Genomic DNA, 19,632 nt, shown 5'->3' with positions numbered 1-19,632 from the left:
AGTCTTTAACAAAATTAGAGCCAGATACCAAACTCTCCTATCTTGCAAAAGCTAAAGAAACTTATTTTAAATTGATAAAAGATATTTATCCCTGTAGTGAGTTTCTGAAATAAAGATTCAACATTAATAAAAACTATTTTATGTTTTGTGTGTCTGATACTGAAACTTACAAGAACATATATTATTTTCTTGTATTTACATAAAACCCTTTTGAGAATCATTACAAAATTGGATATCTAACAAGGACTATCAATCACCCAAATTAGAGTATAATGATATTAAGCTTGGATTTATAAGGGTTTATTTAAAAAAAAAAAAAAAAAGATAGGGTAAGCTACATGATGCAAATTGCCTGATTATTATGGCTAAAGAGTTTATTCACAAATGTAAATCTGATTATTAATGCCAGATGTTCTCGTCTTCATAAATGAGACAACAAGCTTCATGTAAATGTAAAAAAAAACCCAAACAAGCCTCAGTTATACCAGAAGCTGATGTGAGAAATGTACTCACCAAGGAGTGTACACGCAGCCGGGGATTGGCACAGACCTGTACAGCAAGAAGGACACCGCCTCTTCTCCAGTGGTGGCCGCCATCATGCCAGCCCCATGATCCTGATGTCCGTGACTGACTGAGTGCGCACGTTTCCACCATTGGTCAGCAGAGTGAAACAGACTGGGGTAGAGTTTCCCCATTGGCCGCTGCTGTTTCAAAACGAATTGGCACAAACTAAGCGGACATTTATGGTCTGTAGTAGTTGCTAATTTAGCTATTTGTCTCTAGATTAAGCCCATTTTTCCCCCAAACAAGACTAGGTATAAACCTAGCATATGGCTGGACCGTGTATTGGGCTGCACCTCTTTTCACGGCAGCTCGGGGTAGCTTTGGCTTACCTTAAACCGTAAAAGGCAGGTCTTCCAAATCATTCAGCCTCACCCCCATTACGGCAAATAAACTACTTTAATGATATGTATCACGATAACTTAAGGAGGAAGTAATGACAAAGACACAAGACACACCGAGTAAGAGGGATCGTACGGAGGGGAGCCATGGCAACGGCTAAGTAATTTAAACAGACTAAACGACAAAAACATTAGCAACCGGAAATAGATAAAACACTGCAGCGCAGCAATAAAAGCCCTGTTACGAAATTAAGAGTTTCTGTCCAATTTCAGGAAGTATTGAGTTTATATTAATGCCGTAACTTTAACGTGGCAAAATAAGAAAGATGTTCCGTCACTTCTAACTTTCTGTCTGAGCGATCATTGTACAATTACATAAAGCCTAAAACACAGCACAGTCTTTGTCTTTAACTTAAGTGTATTATGATTTTGTTAGATGTCGTAACAGTTATAAAATCAGGATTTTATGAGTGAAGATCAGCAGCTTAGAGGTGGATACAAGTTGTCTTAAGGTGCTGCGTTTCAGTCACTAACATTAATATCAATAATAACAATTTTCTCTGCCTTTGATTTTAACTTATTTCAAAAGTTTGCTTTACCTTTTCCGATTCTTCCCAGGAATTACCAATGTCGATATCCTTTTATTTTCATCAAATGTCTCAGTCCAGTTTTATATCCTCTGATTTCGAAGGGCATTGCTCCCATTTCTGTTGTTAAGCCAGGTATTAGAGTAGTGTGAAATGCCTCACTACATATTCTCAGGGCTTTAGCTTGTACAATATCCACTTGTTTAATCACAGAAGCAGCTGCTGGTCCATAAGCCATGAATCCATAATCAGTAACTGATCTAATCATTGCTGTATAAATTATCTTTGACTCTCCCTCAGCCCCCCAGTCAGACAGTGACAGTTTTGACACTTTAGTACAACCTTTATGTGTTTTGAAATTTTTCAAGAGTCTTGCCATATATTTGCAGATGCTGATCTGGCAATTTCTTTTAATATCCAAACATCACATTAATCTGAGATGATTAACCTGTGTAGTTCGATAAACTAGATGATTACTTATCATCTACTTATCTACTACCTAACCCTTTTTATTCTTACTGAATGTTCTTCACACTCAACATGGATTTTCTTGCAGGAAAAAAAATCAATGTACTACTGCATTCAAGGTGAGATCAATCTCATTACCACAATAACACTAAGAGCCCAATGTGGATCCTGACTGCATTTTATTATTATTTGGCTCATCAGTAAATGAAACCATCCTTCATGTTTCAATACTTGAAATCTCAAGAAGGTGTAGCAGATAAGAATAATTTGATAGTGAAAGAGACCAATAATCCATGCAGAAAATATATCAGTTCTGACAAATGTCTTAGTTTTACAGTTTAACGAGAAAATCGATTTTAAGATGGGGCCTGAGGAAAACAAACAAACAAAGAAACAAAAAACCCATCATCAGCACATCAAGAAAGGGTATTGGCTTTCTTATCAAACTATAATAAATGAAATGCAATGTGCAACCAGTTTAAGAAAAACACAAGGACTGTCATTTAGAATGCCATTTATGTCATTGACTTTTCAAGAATCTAATACAAATGCATACACATACATTTCACCACCTAAAACCACATATAACCACTACTGCAATAAACATCACCATACGATTAGAAAAAGTATCAGAAGTCGGCTTTCAAGCTTGGGAGGGGTCATGAAGAACCACAAGCTCACATGCTCACAAACTAGTTCAAACACATTCAGAAAGAGCATTTGGTTTCTACACACACACACACTCACACGCACACACACACGCTCGCACACACAGAGCTTATATAATACAGCATGAAAGAAGAGTGGCTGTAAAAAAGGCATGTGAAGGGAGGGAGTGTGTTACAGTATACAGTAAGTAAGGGGAAAGGGTAACAGCCAAAGTGTACATAAAACACATTTTTTACAATTAAGCCAACTTTACTTAATATAAATATTCTTCATCCAAAAGTCAGTGCAGTGCCTTCTGCTCAGGCTTCACCTGGTCCTCATGCCCGGTCCACTTTACACCCAGTCTGTGCTAGACCTGGTCCACAAATTCCTGTTTCCGCTTTACACACAACTCTTTTTACATCAGTTTGGTCTCTGATCTCCCATTTTCTCTACGGTTTGTGTGTGTGTATATGTGTGTGGTTTGTTTTTTTTTTTTGCCACCCAGTACCTCAAAAGTCCAGCTGTGAAGTACAAGAGTTTGTTTTTTTACTTATTAGCCAATAGAAAAAAAGATCAACAAATTTACAAGTGTCCGTTTTAGTCTTATCTCCTGAAATCCCTTTTTTTTTTTAAAAAGAAGTTCACAGATGGAGCAGCTCTACTGGATTCCCCTGAAGAGACACATTGCAAAGACCATAGCGAAGAGCTGATGACAGAAAGAAAAATAAATTGTTAGCATACAGAAAAAGACACTGTACTAGTTGCTCTCAGCTGGCTGCAAGGATTTTAAAAACAAGTTACTGTAAATTACACTGCAATTTGCTGCCCTACACTACATCTACATCTAAAACATAGAAAAATACAAAAAAAGTTAATTGGTCCATACAACAGTGAATGCCTCATTTAATTCCCAGATGACCTCTATTAAGATGAGGGAACATAAGTAGAACATAAGGTGTGATGTGGAGAACTTGTGGTGACATGCAGAAGCCAGGTTTGACTAGCACAACTCATATCTGTAACTATACCTATATTACACGTGTGTATTGTTAAAATATATATAGACATTTATCTTGTATTACATAACTAGAAATAAAGCCTAATGCAGCATACTGCAGCATTTTTTTTTTATCATTTGGAGTATGGAGTAAAGAGGCTCCATTCTTTTCATCATAATGTTAGTTCATGCGCAATGATTTTTAAATAAATGGAAATAAAAGCTATTTTAACAGTGATATATGATCTAATTTCTTAGAACATTGTTGTGTTTGCATAACTGCATTAGAGATGTGAGATTAATTGCTGTGCTGAGCTATGTGTTGCTAAAGAGAACGGTATGAAGAGTTTTCAAAAAGTGGACTCTGTATAGAGACATACAGTACCAGTTAAAAGTTTAAGTGAATGGGCAAGTGTGTCCAAACTTTTGACTAGTACTGTACATTCAACCCCCCCCCCCCCAAAAAAAAAGAAAAAAAAAACTCTGGCAAGGCAGCCCAGTCAAATCTATCTTCCTTTAACACCAAGTCTCACCACTAGATGGAGAACTTGTCATACAAAGTGCTTTAAAAAAAAAACAACAACATATAGGTAAATATTTTTCCCCATTTCTGAAATGAACAGTGTATTTAATGGAGAGGCAAATGAAAAGCAGCATATGTGATGATTTGACTAAAATGAAAAGCCTTCATACCTCAATGGTCAGCACCACAATGGCGAGTGCTCCAGCCACATAGATGTACAGTTCAAAGTAGTCAACTACTGCAGAGTAACAGCCCTGTGGACACAAAGACATTTTGCTCAGCAGAGAATCAATAGGCTATAAACTTGCTGAATTACGGGGACAATTAAAGTAACATCACAGCTTTAATTGAGTGAGGCTTTGAACAAAGGCCTGGCTGAATGAGTGGGAAACAGGGCCTCCAGCCTCACTGCCTTTTAATGAGGATTCTTTGTGTGAATGGACAGACAGAGACACACATTGTGGATATCTGGTATTGTTCTGGTGGCTTGGAAAACAACAGGTGGAGAGTGCAGTAAAAACTTTGTCCTATCAGCTTTCGCTGTAATTACATTTCACTCCAAGGCTTTCTTTACCCCATGAAAGCAGGGATGTGGCTGTTCACCTGCATAACTTTGAAGTACACCTAATTTCAACATATTCAAATACTTAATATCCCCTATTTTTGCACACATGTATGCTCCCCAAAAAAATCCAATTTGCCCATACATACACTCACACACGAGCACATACAGACATGCTCAGATGCAAAAATACGCTGATGTCTCCACACTGTATCACACTGTAAGATGGTCTCCCATAAAACCCAAAACATGAAAAAGCACTAATCAGCCATGGAGGAGTCAGCTAGTCCCTGGATGTCATCCCTCAGCTGTCTCCTGCTCTAATTAAGCCTGGAAGTGTTTTGGAAGGAGGGAAAAAGAGAGGGAGAGAGAGAGAGAGAGAGGGAGAGGTTGATGTCTGTAGATGTCAGAAGTTACCTTATTATTGCGGAACATCATGCTGCCTGATAGGCACTGCTCCTGGCTGATATAGGCCAACTCCCCAGTCTGACTGGCGCGCTGGCAGCAGGCTTCTGGCACCATATGATTTTGGTTGATCAGCCTGAACAGGCTGTCCTTAAAATCCTCTGGGCTGTTCACCCCACAGCAGTCAAACTGAAGGGAGGAGAGAGGAGAATAGCAGAAGAACCCTTATTGCTGAGTGCCTATTTGTGCACTGGCCTGTGTTCCACTGCGTGTGCGCAACAATCCAGCATGAAGATTGACCTAAATGTCTGGGATTTTATCTATAAAATATATCCCCCTGACGCCAGGCTGCAAACGGACTTGATGAGTTGGTAAAAGCTACAGTGTGTGAGCTCTTTGCCATGTGCGCTGTGGCCTTACTGTAGTCATGATGGCATTCCATGTGGAGGTGAAGACGTCAGTGTTGTTGTAGCCCTGATAATGTCTCTTCAGCTCCTTGGTGAAGTACTCTCTGGTCAGCTAGAGTGACAGCCAGAGAGAGCACAGGTTAGTGTCAATACAAATACAGTATCTGTTTCTTTCACATCAGAGAACATCACTTGACACAAGGGCTGGGTGTCATTTTAATGGGGAACTGCACTGATTGTACACATGTTATAATGATAAATCTGTGCATTACTCTTAAAGTTGTTGAAGCACAAACAATAATGATGCCTATATAAACAAGATATGCTTTTAATCTGTCTGGTCAAAGAATAAATTGTATAAATCCAAGCAGGCAATAAAGGCCAGATTTTCGTACTTTGATACTCAGTGCTGTGGACACATTTTAGTGTTAAATTTGGAGACTCAACCCTACTGAGCACTGGTGATCGAAAGTGGAGAGAACACCGAGGCAACTTACATGTTCCCGGAAAATGAAGGCCAGGATGGCAGCTGCCAGCTCTGCTAAGAAGATGAGGAGGATGAGCATGAAGAACTGTAATAAAACAAAAAGAAAAACTGCAATGAATGAGAGACAGAGTCGGACAAGTATCAGAAAAAGTGCACGTCACTCACTAAAAATCACATTTTGGCTGCTTCACTCAGCATTAACTATGCATGAGGCTCGAGGCACAGAGGCAAATAGAGGGGCATTTTACTCTTTAGGCTTTCTGTTTCAAGCCTGACAGTCCAAAAAACTGACAGACAGAATAATCAACACACATGCACACAAACAAGATCAGTAACAGAACTAGATTTTAAATTTGTCGGCCAACTCACAAAGAGGAGCAGACACTTGTTTTCACGGATAGCTCCACAGCAGCCCAGGAAGCCCAGAAGAAAGAGCATGCCTCCCATGCCCAGGATGATGTAGACACCGGTGAATAACAGGGGGTTGGCTGCTACAATTTCCCTGAACCCTGTGGGGTCCACCAGTACCCACACCCCCACTCCCAGGAGGAAAGAGCCCCCTAGCTGATGAAGAAAAGGGAAAGAAGACACTAGTTAGACAAAACAGAAATTGGCTGCATTTTAAAAATTAATTAGAACTCAGAGGACAGCTCAGTGTCCCCAGTGGCACATGAAACATTCAACAAGATGTCATATAATGGAAAATAAATTTGTGCTTTTTTAAAGGACGACATGCTGGTAATGCGAATCTCTAAAAGGTTGGGGTGGGAGCTGAGAGACAGAGATAAAAGGCTGGGTATCTACAGAGCCACAATGCCTTGGTGGGGTGGGTGGGAGGTGATAGCTACCCTGCTTTAACTAACCCCCCAACCTGCTAAAGAAATGCACAGCACTGCAGTCTCCTCTCCCATCCTCCCTTTCACTAAAACCCTATCTGCAGCCACTGTGGGGTGACTCATGTGATTAAGAAAAGAAGGTATTGAGGTGGATTGGGGGGGGGGCACACATTTCTCCCACAATCCCCTACTTCCTGTCACAGGGAGAGACCTGGGCTTCTGCAAATGAACACCACGTCAGCTCAGAGACAGAGGTTGTGGTATGAGGAGAGGGGGGTAGCCATTTTGAAAGCTCATTGGGCTTGAAAAATGCTGTTATGTCAGATAAATGTGAAATGGCTATAAAAAAAAAAAAAGAATGGCAGTGGTTGTTATTGAGTGATGGTAACAGCCATGTTGGTTCTTTGCTCTGCTGGGTGCATTATTACCTCAGCCTTGAACACCCACATCTGAGTAGAGTCTCTAAATGGTTTGGTTGCGCTTAATAAAGCAGGAAAAGAGGCAAACCTTCTTACCCTGACCCTCCCCCCCTTGACAGACTCAGACTAACAGGATTACCCTTGATTGTCTGATCAAGACTGATAAAGTCAGGTGCCAGTCACAAACTCCACATGGCACAGTGTGCCTCAGATGTGTGTCAGCACACTAAAATCTAATCAAAGGAGAATTTGATAGAATCAAGATTGCCTCCGTCTAATGAAATGCAAATGTGGCTCCATTAGTCAGCCGCACAGAGGGCAGCCAGAAGACCATCTTAAATCGTTAGATTGACACTAACTTCAGGGACAGCTAAATTAAGTGTCTTTGAGGGAGAGATGAAAAATACTTACAAAGATGAGGAAATTGAAGACAAACATGAGGTACTTGATGCAGCTGAGACAGTCCCCCTCCATGGTTGTCCCTCGTGCTGAAGCCTCTCCCTGCCCCTGAGAGAAAACATAAAACGTGCCACTTAATGAATCCTGCAAAACGCTCACAGTTTTCTCATTCTCCTGCGCTGGATCGGCACTTGATGAAACTGCCAAGAAAATAATACTCTGCAAAAACCTGTTCACACTGTTAATGAGTTCTGCCACTCAGACACAGACACACAAACACACACACTGGCCTGTCAGTTCATTTGGTCTAATTCTAGCAAAAAAAAAAAAAAAAAAATCCCTGTCTTATCTCCTCAGGCGCACTGTGTAGTTTCTTAGCAATCTCTAAATAACTACAAGTTTGGGCTACACAGCTGAACCTGACACTATGCATCTTACCACACATCATGACGACTTATGTAATTTTAAAATGCACTTTCACAGTCAGATAGCCTGATTCCCTATCAGCACTTCCTGTCTCTGGACAGATGGGGTCCCTGGGTTCAGCATGACTCAAGGGGCTGTCTATCTCAGAGCATTTTAAGGATATGAGTCCTGACTAGGGCTCCATGTGCATTAACTGACACATATGGCCTTTACTATGGAGCCTCTTCTTCTTAATGTAATGAGAGGCAGGAGCCCTGTGCTCCCATCAGGCAGACCTCTATCTGACATAAACACACTTTTCCTGATGAAGGCCCGCCCTAGAAGCACTCCTGGTTAATGAAGAACGTCTCTCCTGCATTAGGAGACAACATGGGTGTCTCAGTATCCATGACCCCGTACACCTAAATATATCGCACGCCCCACAAAGGCTTCATTGAAGCATTTGTTTAACCTACCAGGCTGCAAATGAACAAGCTTTTCCCCTCAGGGAGGATAGGAATTGTCTAAGGATTCATCTCCACACATTCTGCAAAAACTGAAGTGGAAACAATCTGTGGGGCAGCTATAATTGCAGTCTCTGTGAAAGAAGAAAATTAATTATTTGGCAGAAATGAACCGGCACTCTTTGCTTTGTAGTTATGATTATTAATTTGCTCTCCCATAGTAATAGTCAGGATTGAGGATGGGTAACAAACAGATTAAAAAGTGATTTCTCTGAAGCATCATAAATAGGCTTACACAACTAGGCAACTACACATGGCTGCCTCGAAATTGAAAAAAAAAAAACCAAAAACATTTTAAATGGCTTCCTTTCACTTCTTTTGTCTGTACTTTGCAGCACGTCCATCAGATGTAATCTCCTAATCTTTAGGCAGTCTTTCCACTGGTTGATGCACTGTCAGTGGACTCCTCTGGGTGATCTCTCCTCTTCCCAAGGCAGCGGTGAAACCCGGGTTATGATCGACACCAGCTTTGATTCCTGTCTGTCTTTGAAGAGGCTGTGCTGTCACTCAAATGGGATTCAGCCATGACCTTTTCACCCTAAGAGCACGCAATCAAGTCAGAAATCCACACTTTCAAGAGAAATAAACCTTTACCTCACCAAACCACTACCTTAAACAAGCACTGTTCAATTGGTGATTGCATATTTTACAAATATGGTAACTGGGCCAGTAAGAAAGCCATAACCCATATCTCCTCCTAGTCTGTTCTATTTTTATTGTGGTGTGCTTGCAGTGGTTTGTTTTTCGTTCTGCTCCTAATTTCAATGTTTTTCTCTTTTTTTTTTCATCTCACTGTAAGCACGTGTAAGTTGCCGTGACAATAAAATTGAACAATACTAAAGATGTGAAGGCAGTCTTTGTCTGCTGTGGGAGCGAGTTAACATAGAATGAGAACATTTCCTCCCCTCACCAGCCTGAGGGCTTATTATTTTTTCTCTCATCCTTTTCTCCCCAGACCCAGGGAAATTGATTTAGAGCTACGGTTAAATGCCTCCTCTAAATCATAATGATATGGTTAGGTATTGATCACCATCCTGCTGGTATTCTGAGAGCAACCAACAGCCTCATTGCCCAAGATGGGTTTTAATTAACCCCTCCCTTTCCTAAGCCCCACTGAAAGGCCTAATGAGGGCAAGGGAGGTCTTAATTGAGATTTGCATACATTACAGTCTCACCGAAAGGCATCAGAAAGGGCCCTTTCTCATCACTCCTGCTGTCCACTGTTAGTCCTGAGCCCCTGTGAAGACTGCAAACTGTATTTATTGGAGTGGGGGATGAAAAGGTGGAACAAGGAGGAGGAGGACGGGGTCAGCTGGAAAAACTCCCAGGGCTCAGCTCACATCTCATTCTCCAAACAAAATGTCTGATTTCTCTTCCAGCTTCACCCTTATGCTCTTCGCTCACATCTCAGGGTCAAACCAACTATCAGATCTGGAGCCAATTTTTCTTTTATGCATTAAAATGCATTGGATGCTTATGAATGAAGTGGACTAGCCGAGCTCCAAATAAAAAGCCTATGGTGCAAACCAGCATCGTATAAATCAAACTGCCACAGAGACCCCAGAGAAAATGCAGAGTAAACAAACTGGTCTTTCCCATGGCTCCCATGGGATTGCAGGTCCTCATCGATCACACCCCGGTCGTAGAGATCAGACCACTAAGTCTCTCTGAATATTCTGCACAGTACATTATGTAGACAAGGGAAACATGGTTTACACCCCAGGAGCTGCAGCTTTACAACATCAACAAATTACCACCAGATTAAAGGCAGGATCTCATCAGGTGTGCTGCTTCACTAAGCTAGCAGTGTGCCAAGATAAGGAGTTGTGTAGCATATTATTTGTACAGACTAGCAAAAAGCACTCATTATAAACAAATATGATACACATAGCACCAAGGAATACTGCACCACTATCACTGCAGACAATATGTTTGTTAGCAGGAAATACTGTATGTATGTCCTCAATCTGACAATCTTAGTGGCAGTCTTTGCCCTGAGGTATCCAGTAAATGTCAGTTCCATCTACATCTGCAGCATCTCCTGTTACTGACATGAAACGTCACGTGATCCCATTGTTTACTCCTGGCACAGACTGATCCAGAGCCAGCTTGGGCTGTGAAGCCCAGCATGGTGAAGTTTGATAGTGGATGAATGAGAACTGATCCTAAATCAACTTCACGGTGCCAACAGAAGCCAGAGCCCTGTAATGAGGGCAAACTCATCTGACCTACATTCTTCTCAGTATAAGGATGAGGAATTCTGAAACACTGCTACAGGGCTTTTTTCATGCCTAACTCAGGACACCAGAGGTCTGTCTGGAAAGCATCTACACAATCAACCATGATGGTCATGTCAACTCACTGTAATTAAAAGATAAGGACGACATAGACCCACATTGAGAATGCTCCATATAGAAATAGCACACCCTTGGGTGGTTCTCCTTGAAGTTGACACTTTAGGCACGATTAATGAAGTGAGCCCATATTCCCCTACTCCACTAGCCCCCGCCTGGACAAATTGAAAACCACGACAAGGACATTGTGTCTGCTCCTCGCCAAACTGTCGCCCCCTCTCCACACCCCCAATAAACAGCCAGTTCACTTCAACTTGAGCATGTGCCTGCATATCAAATAACCATTAATACTGAAACCCTGTTCAGATTATAAGGGTTAGAACTTGACCCCTTCAAATGTCATTGACCCTCTAAATGATCACCTGTAATTGAACCCTGGGGACAGCGCAAATCATCCCCTGACTCCCTGATGCAGCTGCAGCAGGTGTGTTTTTCCATCTACTGCATACCACTCTAAAGCTCTCTCTGGAGCATGCTAATGCCCTCTGACAATGACACTACGGGACCACACACATGCTGCATCACCCTTAATCTCAATTAAAAACCCATTTTCATATTTCTCCATGACTTCCTAAATCAGCCACAGCAAGTAAACACCCCAAAAATCCGAATAAAGACAGGCTCCTCTGGCAGTGAGCAGGGCTCCCCTGGGGCACACCATGTCCCTTAATGAACCTCCAATTAGGAGAGAATGAGCCCTGGGCTGCGCTGTCACACTGAGGAGCTTTGAAGTGTACTGAATGCTAAACAGCTATAGCACTGTATGCTGCTTTAGAGGGCACACAGCTTGCAGACAATAGGGAACAACCACAGACAGAAAGTGTACAAAAGTAGCTCAAAGGCAATTCAGCTCACTGAGTGTGTGGGTGTAGCTCATACAGAGAGCAGGCTCAGCCGGGTGCGGAAGTTCAGGAACCTGCAAGGCTTGTTGCAAAGGTCCTAATGCTGGATAGATGCTCAGGTGGAGACATACAATGTTACATCTCCAGGCCTCGGGCAAGCTTCGCTTAATGAGTCTTCATAGTACACGTATAGGATTGGTGAACATTATCAGCATCTGCACATTACGGGCATTGCTAGTTCATCACAAAAAAAAGCACACAGTCACTGATGAATTTGCTCTGACTTGCAAAGCCATTTATCATGTAAGTCCATTGTTGCAATACGTGCTGTGAATCTGAAGCACTTCTTATCTAAGCCTGCGAGTGGCGCTCTCCCGATTCATTCTGTTTGGAAATGAAATTAGATTGTTTGACTCCCTGCAGGCAGAAGTCCTCTGACCAGGCAGCTGACACACTCCTGAACAACAGGCTGATTAACTAGAGAAGACTCCCAGAATGAACAAATGCACACTCAGAGACACACTGACCATGTGTTGTCAACAGCACTGCAGGCCACATTCTTGACATCCCAACTGGGCGCACAGCCAGCTGTTGGTTCACTAGTAACAGTTGCTCATACTCCTACAGGGGAATCGATTCTCCAGCTCCTTAGATAAGAAAGATTGGAAGGGGGAGAGGCATTGATAGCTTCTCGGTTAATTCAAGCAGAGGACATGTGATTGAGATGAACAGATTTTGTGGCTTCTGTTGAATACTACTGTGTGTGAGATCCTCACTCTCTCAAAGTGCAGATTCTCACTTAATTGTGTCGGCACCTCTATCTGGCTGAGTGAAGATACAAACTGGCTGCGTGGTGCTGGATCAATACCAGGCCCAGGCATATGGTCAATGATGCATTGATCCCCTGGAGTTCCAGCGCTTAGTTCGCTGGTTGTCTGGTAGTGTGTGCATGTGGTGGCAGCACACAATGAACACATAAACACTTCTTCACTGCTGCCGCCGCCTGGTAGGACTCAGCTCGGGCTTTTCCCTTGAGGGGCTTTGGAGGATGACACATTGCCGCTGGGGCTTTCCACAAAACTGAGTTACAACTCATTTTGAAACTACATGCTCAATAATTGCTGTGACAACAACAGAGGGGAATTATTTACTTCACTTCCACTCCTAGTTCTGGCTTCTTGTCTTATTCTTTCTTTGGTGGGTTTTTCTGCAAATTCCCATAATCTTAGCCAAAATCCTATTGCTCTGTCAGAGTCATGAGGAGTGGAATCAATATCAGTTCCTTTCTTGACAAAATTAAAAAAACCCGATCAATAATCTCACCAACCATGCTTTTCACCAGTGTTGACCCTCAGGCAAGAGACAATTAAAATGTTGAAGTTCTCTCCGGACCTTGTTTTAAATACTGTTCAAGTCGAGGTTGCTGTCTTTGGCAAATCTCCATATAAAGGGAGTTTACATCACAGATGGCCTCGGCAGAAGTAAACATGAGATTCAAGGAAAGACAAAACTTTGAGCCTCAGGGGACTAAACACAAAAGGAACGTAAAGTACACACAGACTCACACACACCCACCCACACACACACACACACACACACACACACACACACACACACACTCTGTGTGTGTGATTGAAACAAATGATCAAAAATTGTGATTTTCTTATGGCTCAAATACAAAATTTTATGAAATCCACGGGGCTTGTTTTTAGTACATGTTGGAATCTTTCCAGCCCTCCAATAAGGAGGCTGGTCTCCACGGCAACCTGGATGTGGGGTGAGAGTGGCCTTTGTCTGCAGAGCCGTGTTTGGCTTCTCCACTTAGCACCAGTTCCTGTTAGAAAACAAAAGGGAAGCAGAGCCAAGCACTTTGCGACAAGGGGACGACTTGGCCAGCCATTTGTCTAATGAGCGATCACTCACACCCTGTTGCAAGGCCATATGTTAGTTTGAATACTGCAAGTTCCCCCGTGTAGAGGACCAAAAAGCTGTTTTATCACTCAGTGCTGACTCCATGCAGCACTCTCTCGCTCTCTCACACACACACACATACACAGATCTGTACCTTCAGACACTCAGCTCAAGTTCAACGAAAGGAAAAAGAAAAACAGCAAAAACAACTGTGTAACCTACTTTGTGTTACAGGCCAGGGTTTCAAGCGCAATTCAAAGATCAAAACAAAGCCTTGAGGATAAAGCTTGTGAATGTTTGTGTTGTTGTGGGAGCCTCAGATGAAAGAGATACCCACATATATTGGAGGCCCCACTGCAAATAACATCTTCATAGAAATAGACCAAAAGTGTGTTAATGCCTTTGCATGAACAGTGCAGCCCCAAATTTGTGATTCTTTTATTGTACCTTGTAATTTGCTGCAGCGGAAGCACCTCATACTGTATGTGGTTATTGCAAAGTGCAAAACCGGAGTACTTGGTTGAAGACATGATTGCTTAAAGGATTAATCACATAATTTAAAGGATAATTTTGGTTTATTCAGATTTATTTTCATTTATATTTGACAAAACAATCTCACCACAAGGTTTGTTTGGACGCTTTTCTGGAGCTTTCAATCGTATCACAACATCTTACTCATCAGATGGAATTTGCCCGGTTGCCATTGTCAATGTTTAGATTTCCATTCCCTTCTAATGAGAGTGTTTTGCCAAGTAGCCTAATGCATCTAAAACAAAGAAAGAAATTCAATCTCAGCCTTGAATGAAAAGCATGGCAACATTGGTTCAATTTAGCATGATGCAGAAACAAACATATGCAGATTAACCTTTTTATTTTGAGGTAAACCTGACAGTGAACACCCAAAACTTTGGTGAAATTCCTCATTGAACAGGAGAACTGTAAGTGTACCACAAATGTAAACTGCATGAAATGATTACAACTGACAGTTTGGGTAATAATGTTGAAACATTTGTTTAAAACTGGTCATCTTATTGTGTTCATAGGTCTCAGATATTCATTAGTACAATCTTATCATTATCGATAGAATTATGTCCAAAACTCAGAAACTAAGACCTAAATTGTAATAAACCAGAATTATTCTTGAAGGCAATATTTACAAAATTGAAAATGACTCAGTATTCTGGTTATAATCTTACACGTCATTTCCACATTTATTTGTCTGGTTGGCTGCTTTTATGGTTATGTGCTAAAGACTGATTACAGCTGATGTGTCTGGGCCTAAATTCCCCTTTAACCTCTCAATCTATACATGTCTGCCGCTCTGCCGTGCCTGGAATACTAATGCTACAAATGCCAATGCAAATCAGTGGCTAACAAAGACCAGTGCTGGCCAGCTTTGATGGTAAAGGAACAAAAGCTCTTGTCTGCCTGTTTGCATGACCAGCTTCACGCATCGGCTCTCGCCAGCACCGTGCCTCCTGTTGACAGTGACAATGGCTTTGCGCCTGTTCTGTCAGCACCTTACTGAAAAGAGTCTGTCAACAAGCTCTTTCGGCTGTTTCTCTCGCTGATTTAACGTGTGTGGAATCACTGCTGGATTTGGTGAAAATCATTCATGGCAACAACGACGCTTTGGGAAAACTTAACAAAAATATGTTACACACATACTAACATACCATGTGTATCTGCTCGTGCCTCGTCCTTGTTCAGATGAAGCTGGTGACTCCTCTCTGTTTTCTCTCCTCTCCTGTTTTCATGGGCTGTTGTACAGAAGCACAAGGGGAAGAAGCAAGAGGTCAGGACTGAGCTAATGAGATGAAAAAACATTGAGGCGCCGGCAAAGACAAAGAAAAGTGGCACATTTGTCTTGCTACGTGTAATTCATTTAAGCAGAATAAGACTAGGAGCTTGAAAAACACAGAAAATAAAATTGTAGGACACTTAAAATGACCGGGTTTGCATTCAATATGTATGAAGCACTCGCTCCCAGCAGTGAGCTAATCTAAGACCGCAACAGTGTTTTATCTGTGTGAATATTTCACTTCTCAGCAAGAAGGCAAAATTAACAAGGACAGAAAAAAAAATACTGCCTTTAATAGTAGAAGCCTGGGCCTGTGTTCTGGGTAGATAAGATTTAAATTGTAACAAGGCTTGAGAATCTGTGTATCTTCTCACACACTTAATTATCATTTATTAGAAGACCCAACACACCAGCCTCCTCATACAGCTTCTGACGTGACCTTGTGGAGCATCTGAATTCATGCATTATTCACTGGAAGTAAAATACCTTGCTTTCTTACCACACATTGCTGGCTTGTATGGTATACCTCTTACCAAGTGTGTCTAATGAGCATAAATGCTTTAAACTTTTTCCTGTTTCTAAACTGCGCCGCAGTGTCTCCTAGCTGAAAATAACGATATAGCAATAAGAGCCAATTAAACTGCTGATATTCCAGCCTCTATGTGCAAAAATAGTCAGCAGCACAGTTTTGACTGACAATACTTTGGAGCTGGTTTCAAAGCAATGGCACTGACAACTACAGCATCAAATATGGCGAGAGCTGCCTACGGAGGCATGAGCAGCATGCAGCTCTCGCCACATTATATGGTGGAATACAGGCAGGGTATTCTCATTCTGACAGGGGCTGCGGATGGAGAATATCCCAGGAGTATTCTGGCTGATAGAGCCAGCCGCATCATCCTGCCGACACACCATATTGCCAGCAGACATCAGATTCACCAGGACGTAGAACCCAACTGACAGTGGCAGCCACACACCCTCCCCCATACAGAATACACAGCACTGATTACATCTAGAAAAGGCAATCAAAGTCTCAGAGTGAAAACGGAAAAATGAGTGGAGAGATGCACCGGAATGATACACTACCTTATCACAGAGCCTTGGATTCAGACACTACAGAGACCATGCTCAGGGAATCAATAACATCTCCACTCTGGCCATACATGCATGGGGAGCAAAAGGATGTGCAGCTCGTTGAAGGAGTCATTTACAAAATATTCACCATATGGCTTAGCAAGCATATCCCCAAGCAATACAACACTGTAATCCCTTTTCATTTTGTGTGAGTCTACTACAACAGCAGCAGCAGCAGCACAGGCACACAATCATCATCATCATCATCATCATCATGTCTGTAACCTAGTATTGAGCAGCAGAGTGGTCAAATTTTATCCTGAAGCCTGTTGCAGAGGTAGTCTCTTCTGAACCGCTGTTTGGAGAGCTATTAGCTGGTGGAGAGCAACAGTGCTGAGGGTCTGCATTATTTTTTTGGTTTCCATGGAACCCTTTTCACGGGAAAGTGGAGCACCAATAGGATTGCAGAGCCTCATTGAATCGGTTATGGGGGTGAGAAGAGAGATCAGCGCAGACGGCTGAGAAGGCACAACAATGGGACAAACCCTCGAGGGAGACTAGAAAGGCCAGGCCACTGAGGGTCCAACAAAGCGGGGAACGACTCAACACTAGAGAAAAGGTTTCATCTACATCTTCTCAATGGCTCTCCTTTTCAATAAATCTCTCTCGCCAACATGTCATTGACATTTAAGCTCACAAGCACTGTGAGCAATTCAAACATCAAGGCAGCCGCTAATTGATTAGCCTCTGCAGATATTTCAGGCTCTGACATTATTATTGCATCACCAGCATCTATCCTGTGTGCAAGTCAGTGGCACATTATAAATTATACCCTTCTACTCACATTAGATACTGTAGTTATTCCCCACAGTTCAATTCACAGGAGACAGAGCAGAGGAAATTGTAGCAGCCATAAGACAATAGAAGGTATCAAAGGTGCCAGTACAGTCCAACAGAAGTGCCTGACAGATGATCGAGCAGTGTCTCAAGTCCCCTTCCCCTACACTTCTCAAATGCAGGAATTTCTGTAACTCTTCAAACTGACAATCCAGCCTTCACTCTCACTTCACAGATCGATTGGTCAGCTGTGTGGATGTTAGAAAATAAGCAAGGTTTAAACTTCTCTCTCAAGTTCTTTTTTTATTCTTTAAACAACTATTTCTGCCATTTTTAGTGTTAGCAAACAAGTGTAATACCACAAATGCCTTCCAGGACAGACTATTGGACAATGTGCACCTTTATCCTAATATTTACAAAATATCATGTCTCGCCCATCTCTGTGACCACCGGCTTTTCACCCCACCTTCGAGTCTGGTGGAACAGCTGTAAACACTTTAACCTTCAGGCATGGTCAGATGTCACGTCGTACAAACTAGCTCTTTTCTAGCATACTTATGCCTTAAGGGGTCGGTAGGCCTGAAATGAAGTGTGTGTCGAATCATCAAACTGTATGTGACCACCTTAATACTGGAGGGGCCGCATCCAACTGTCAATCTTTATGGAGCAGGCAATCCATCAAGCATATCACCGTAATGTTGCGACTGGGCAGGTGTGCAGAGGTGTTGTTTTTCATAGTTCACACAACTACTGCTGATACTATTGTCAAAAGAATACATTAGTTTGGAGCATAGCCAAGTCTTTACTATGGTATATGGGCACTATTGGCTGGGGACTCGTCATTTGTGTTTTTTCCTTGCCTCCACAAGCCACCTCATCCTGCCAATCAGACAGGCAACCTTGGCCATAATGTCAGGGGTCAGAGAACAGCAGGCACACAGCGACACTTCCTCTGGGGACAGGAAGTGGACAGGAAAATGAAGGAGGAAGTGACAATTCTTCCATCTATACCTCGCAGCTGGGTTTGGCCTCAATTTCTCACCAGTGTTGACAAAAGCAAACCTCTGAGCTTCAGAGCCAACATCAAATTTAGAGAAAATAACATATGGGGCCTTTTACGGCCTGGATCACATTGTTATAAATACACTTAATAAAAGGAAAAATCTACAGCTCTGGATGACAACTCTCCCTGGTGATCTCCAGCCAGCTTCTGTCACAGTCCATATACATCATGTTGTAATACTACAGAAATAAGAAAGAGGGCAATTGCCAGCTGCCATATATCTCCTGAACGTCTGCTTTAATGAGGGCAATACTGAGGCAGAATTATCGCTCTACCCCATCTGGATTTATCGATCTAACAGTGTGAGTCAACCACCAGAGATAAAGATAAACCACCACGATGGAGAAACAATCCCCACTCTGATCAGAGGGCATCGCACAACTAATCACTCACTTTTCTCTCTCTGGCCACAGCTAACCCACTGTTTTCTTTGTTCTCCACTCTACAGTAGGTGCTCTCAGGGTTACACACCAGGCAAGAGTGTATTTACTCATCTGAGGTACACAATTATTCCAGCTGAAAAATGCAGACTGAACTCATTACACAGTCCTCTGTTTGCTCAGTGTTAATCGTTTTGGGCTAAATGGAAACCTGATAAGAATGCAGCCCTTGGAAATGTGGTCGGGGGCTGCTATTTTGATGCAGATGAAAGCTGACACTGTCCACCTCCTTAGTGAATCAGAGGCAAACATTAGCCAGGCCTCTTCTCTTTGTAGCAGGCTCCTCAGGCAGCAGCCCGAATCTCTCACCTCTGCAAAGATGCCCTCATCAAAGTACAGTGCTTAGTGTCTTACACAGACCCTTTCAAACATCTGCAACCTGCTTCTATAATTACTCAACACCAACGACTCTCTAGTGACACCATGATGAAGAACAGCGTCTGAACTACTTGTTGTTATTTTCTTTAACCCATGCCTGTCTAATTTAACTAACCACCTCATGCACCACCACACTTTCACCCTACTTCCCAGGCCCCCAAGGCTAGCCCTGTGTCTCTGAGGAGCCAGGGGCCTGGGGGGCATCACAATACCGCTTTGAAGTTGAGCGATTAAAGAGGAAAGACCTGTCGAATTGGGATGATGGGGCTAAGGTTGGGAGAGGGGGAGGATCAGTGTGAGGGACAGGAAAGGCCGTGAATACTGAGAGCTCAGGCCCCCGTGGGACACAATTAAGAGCGA

The 19,632-nt window shown here is 42.4% G+C and overlaps 1 protein-coding gene and 1 long non-coding RNA gene across 2 annotated transcripts in view; both read right to left on the bottom strand.

Moving 5' to 3' along the window:
• LOC139631516 (uncharacterized) overlaps positions 1-1,224 on the bottom strand; it is a 53,552-nt gene extending 52,328 nt beyond the window's left edge. Inside the window, exons 1-2 of the long non-coding RNA XR_011693393.1 lie at positions 894-1,224; positions 514-704 (exon numbers count right to left, since the gene is read on the bottom strand). This is a non-coding gene — a long non-coding RNA (uncharacterized lncRNA). The remainder of the gene's footprint in view (positions 1-513; positions 705-893) is intronic.
• Positions 1,225-2,454: 1,230 nt separating this feature from the next.
• tspan18b (tetraspanin 18b) overlaps positions 2,455-19,632 on the bottom strand; it is a 33,330-nt gene continuing 16,152 nt past the window's right edge. The window contains exons 2-9 of the mRNA XM_071495700.1: positions 15,356-15,439; positions 7,656-7,751; positions 6,359-6,553; positions 6,000-6,074; positions 5,516-5,614; positions 5,108-5,284; positions 4,299-4,382; positions 2,455-3,314 (exon numbers count right to left, since the gene is read on the bottom strand). Coding sequence (XP_071351801.1) covers positions 3,267-3,314; positions 4,299-4,382; positions 5,108-5,284; positions 5,516-5,614; positions 6,000-6,074; positions 6,359-6,553; positions 7,656-7,751; positions 15,356-15,358 — 777 coding nt within the window. The 5' untranslated portion in view covers positions 15,359-15,439 and the 3' untranslated portion in view covers positions 2,455-3,266. The remainder of the gene's footprint in view (positions 3,315-4,298; positions 4,383-5,107; positions 5,285-5,515; positions 5,615-5,999; positions 6,075-6,358; positions 6,554-7,655; positions 7,752-15,355; positions 15,440-19,632) is intronic.

The sequence above is a fragment of the Trachinotus anak genome, unplaced genomic scaffold (genome assembly GCF_046630095.1).
Source record: "Trachinotus anak isolate AG129_WGS33_773 ecotype Australia unplaced genomic scaffold, CSIRO_AGI_Tana_v1 ptg000002l, whole genome shotgun sequence".
NCBI lineage: Eukaryota > Metazoa > Chordata > Actinopteri > Carangiformes > Carangidae > Trachinotus > Trachinotus anak.
The sequence above is the reverse complement of the archived record's forward strand: the minus strand, read 5'-3'. Positions and strand labels throughout refer to the sequence as shown.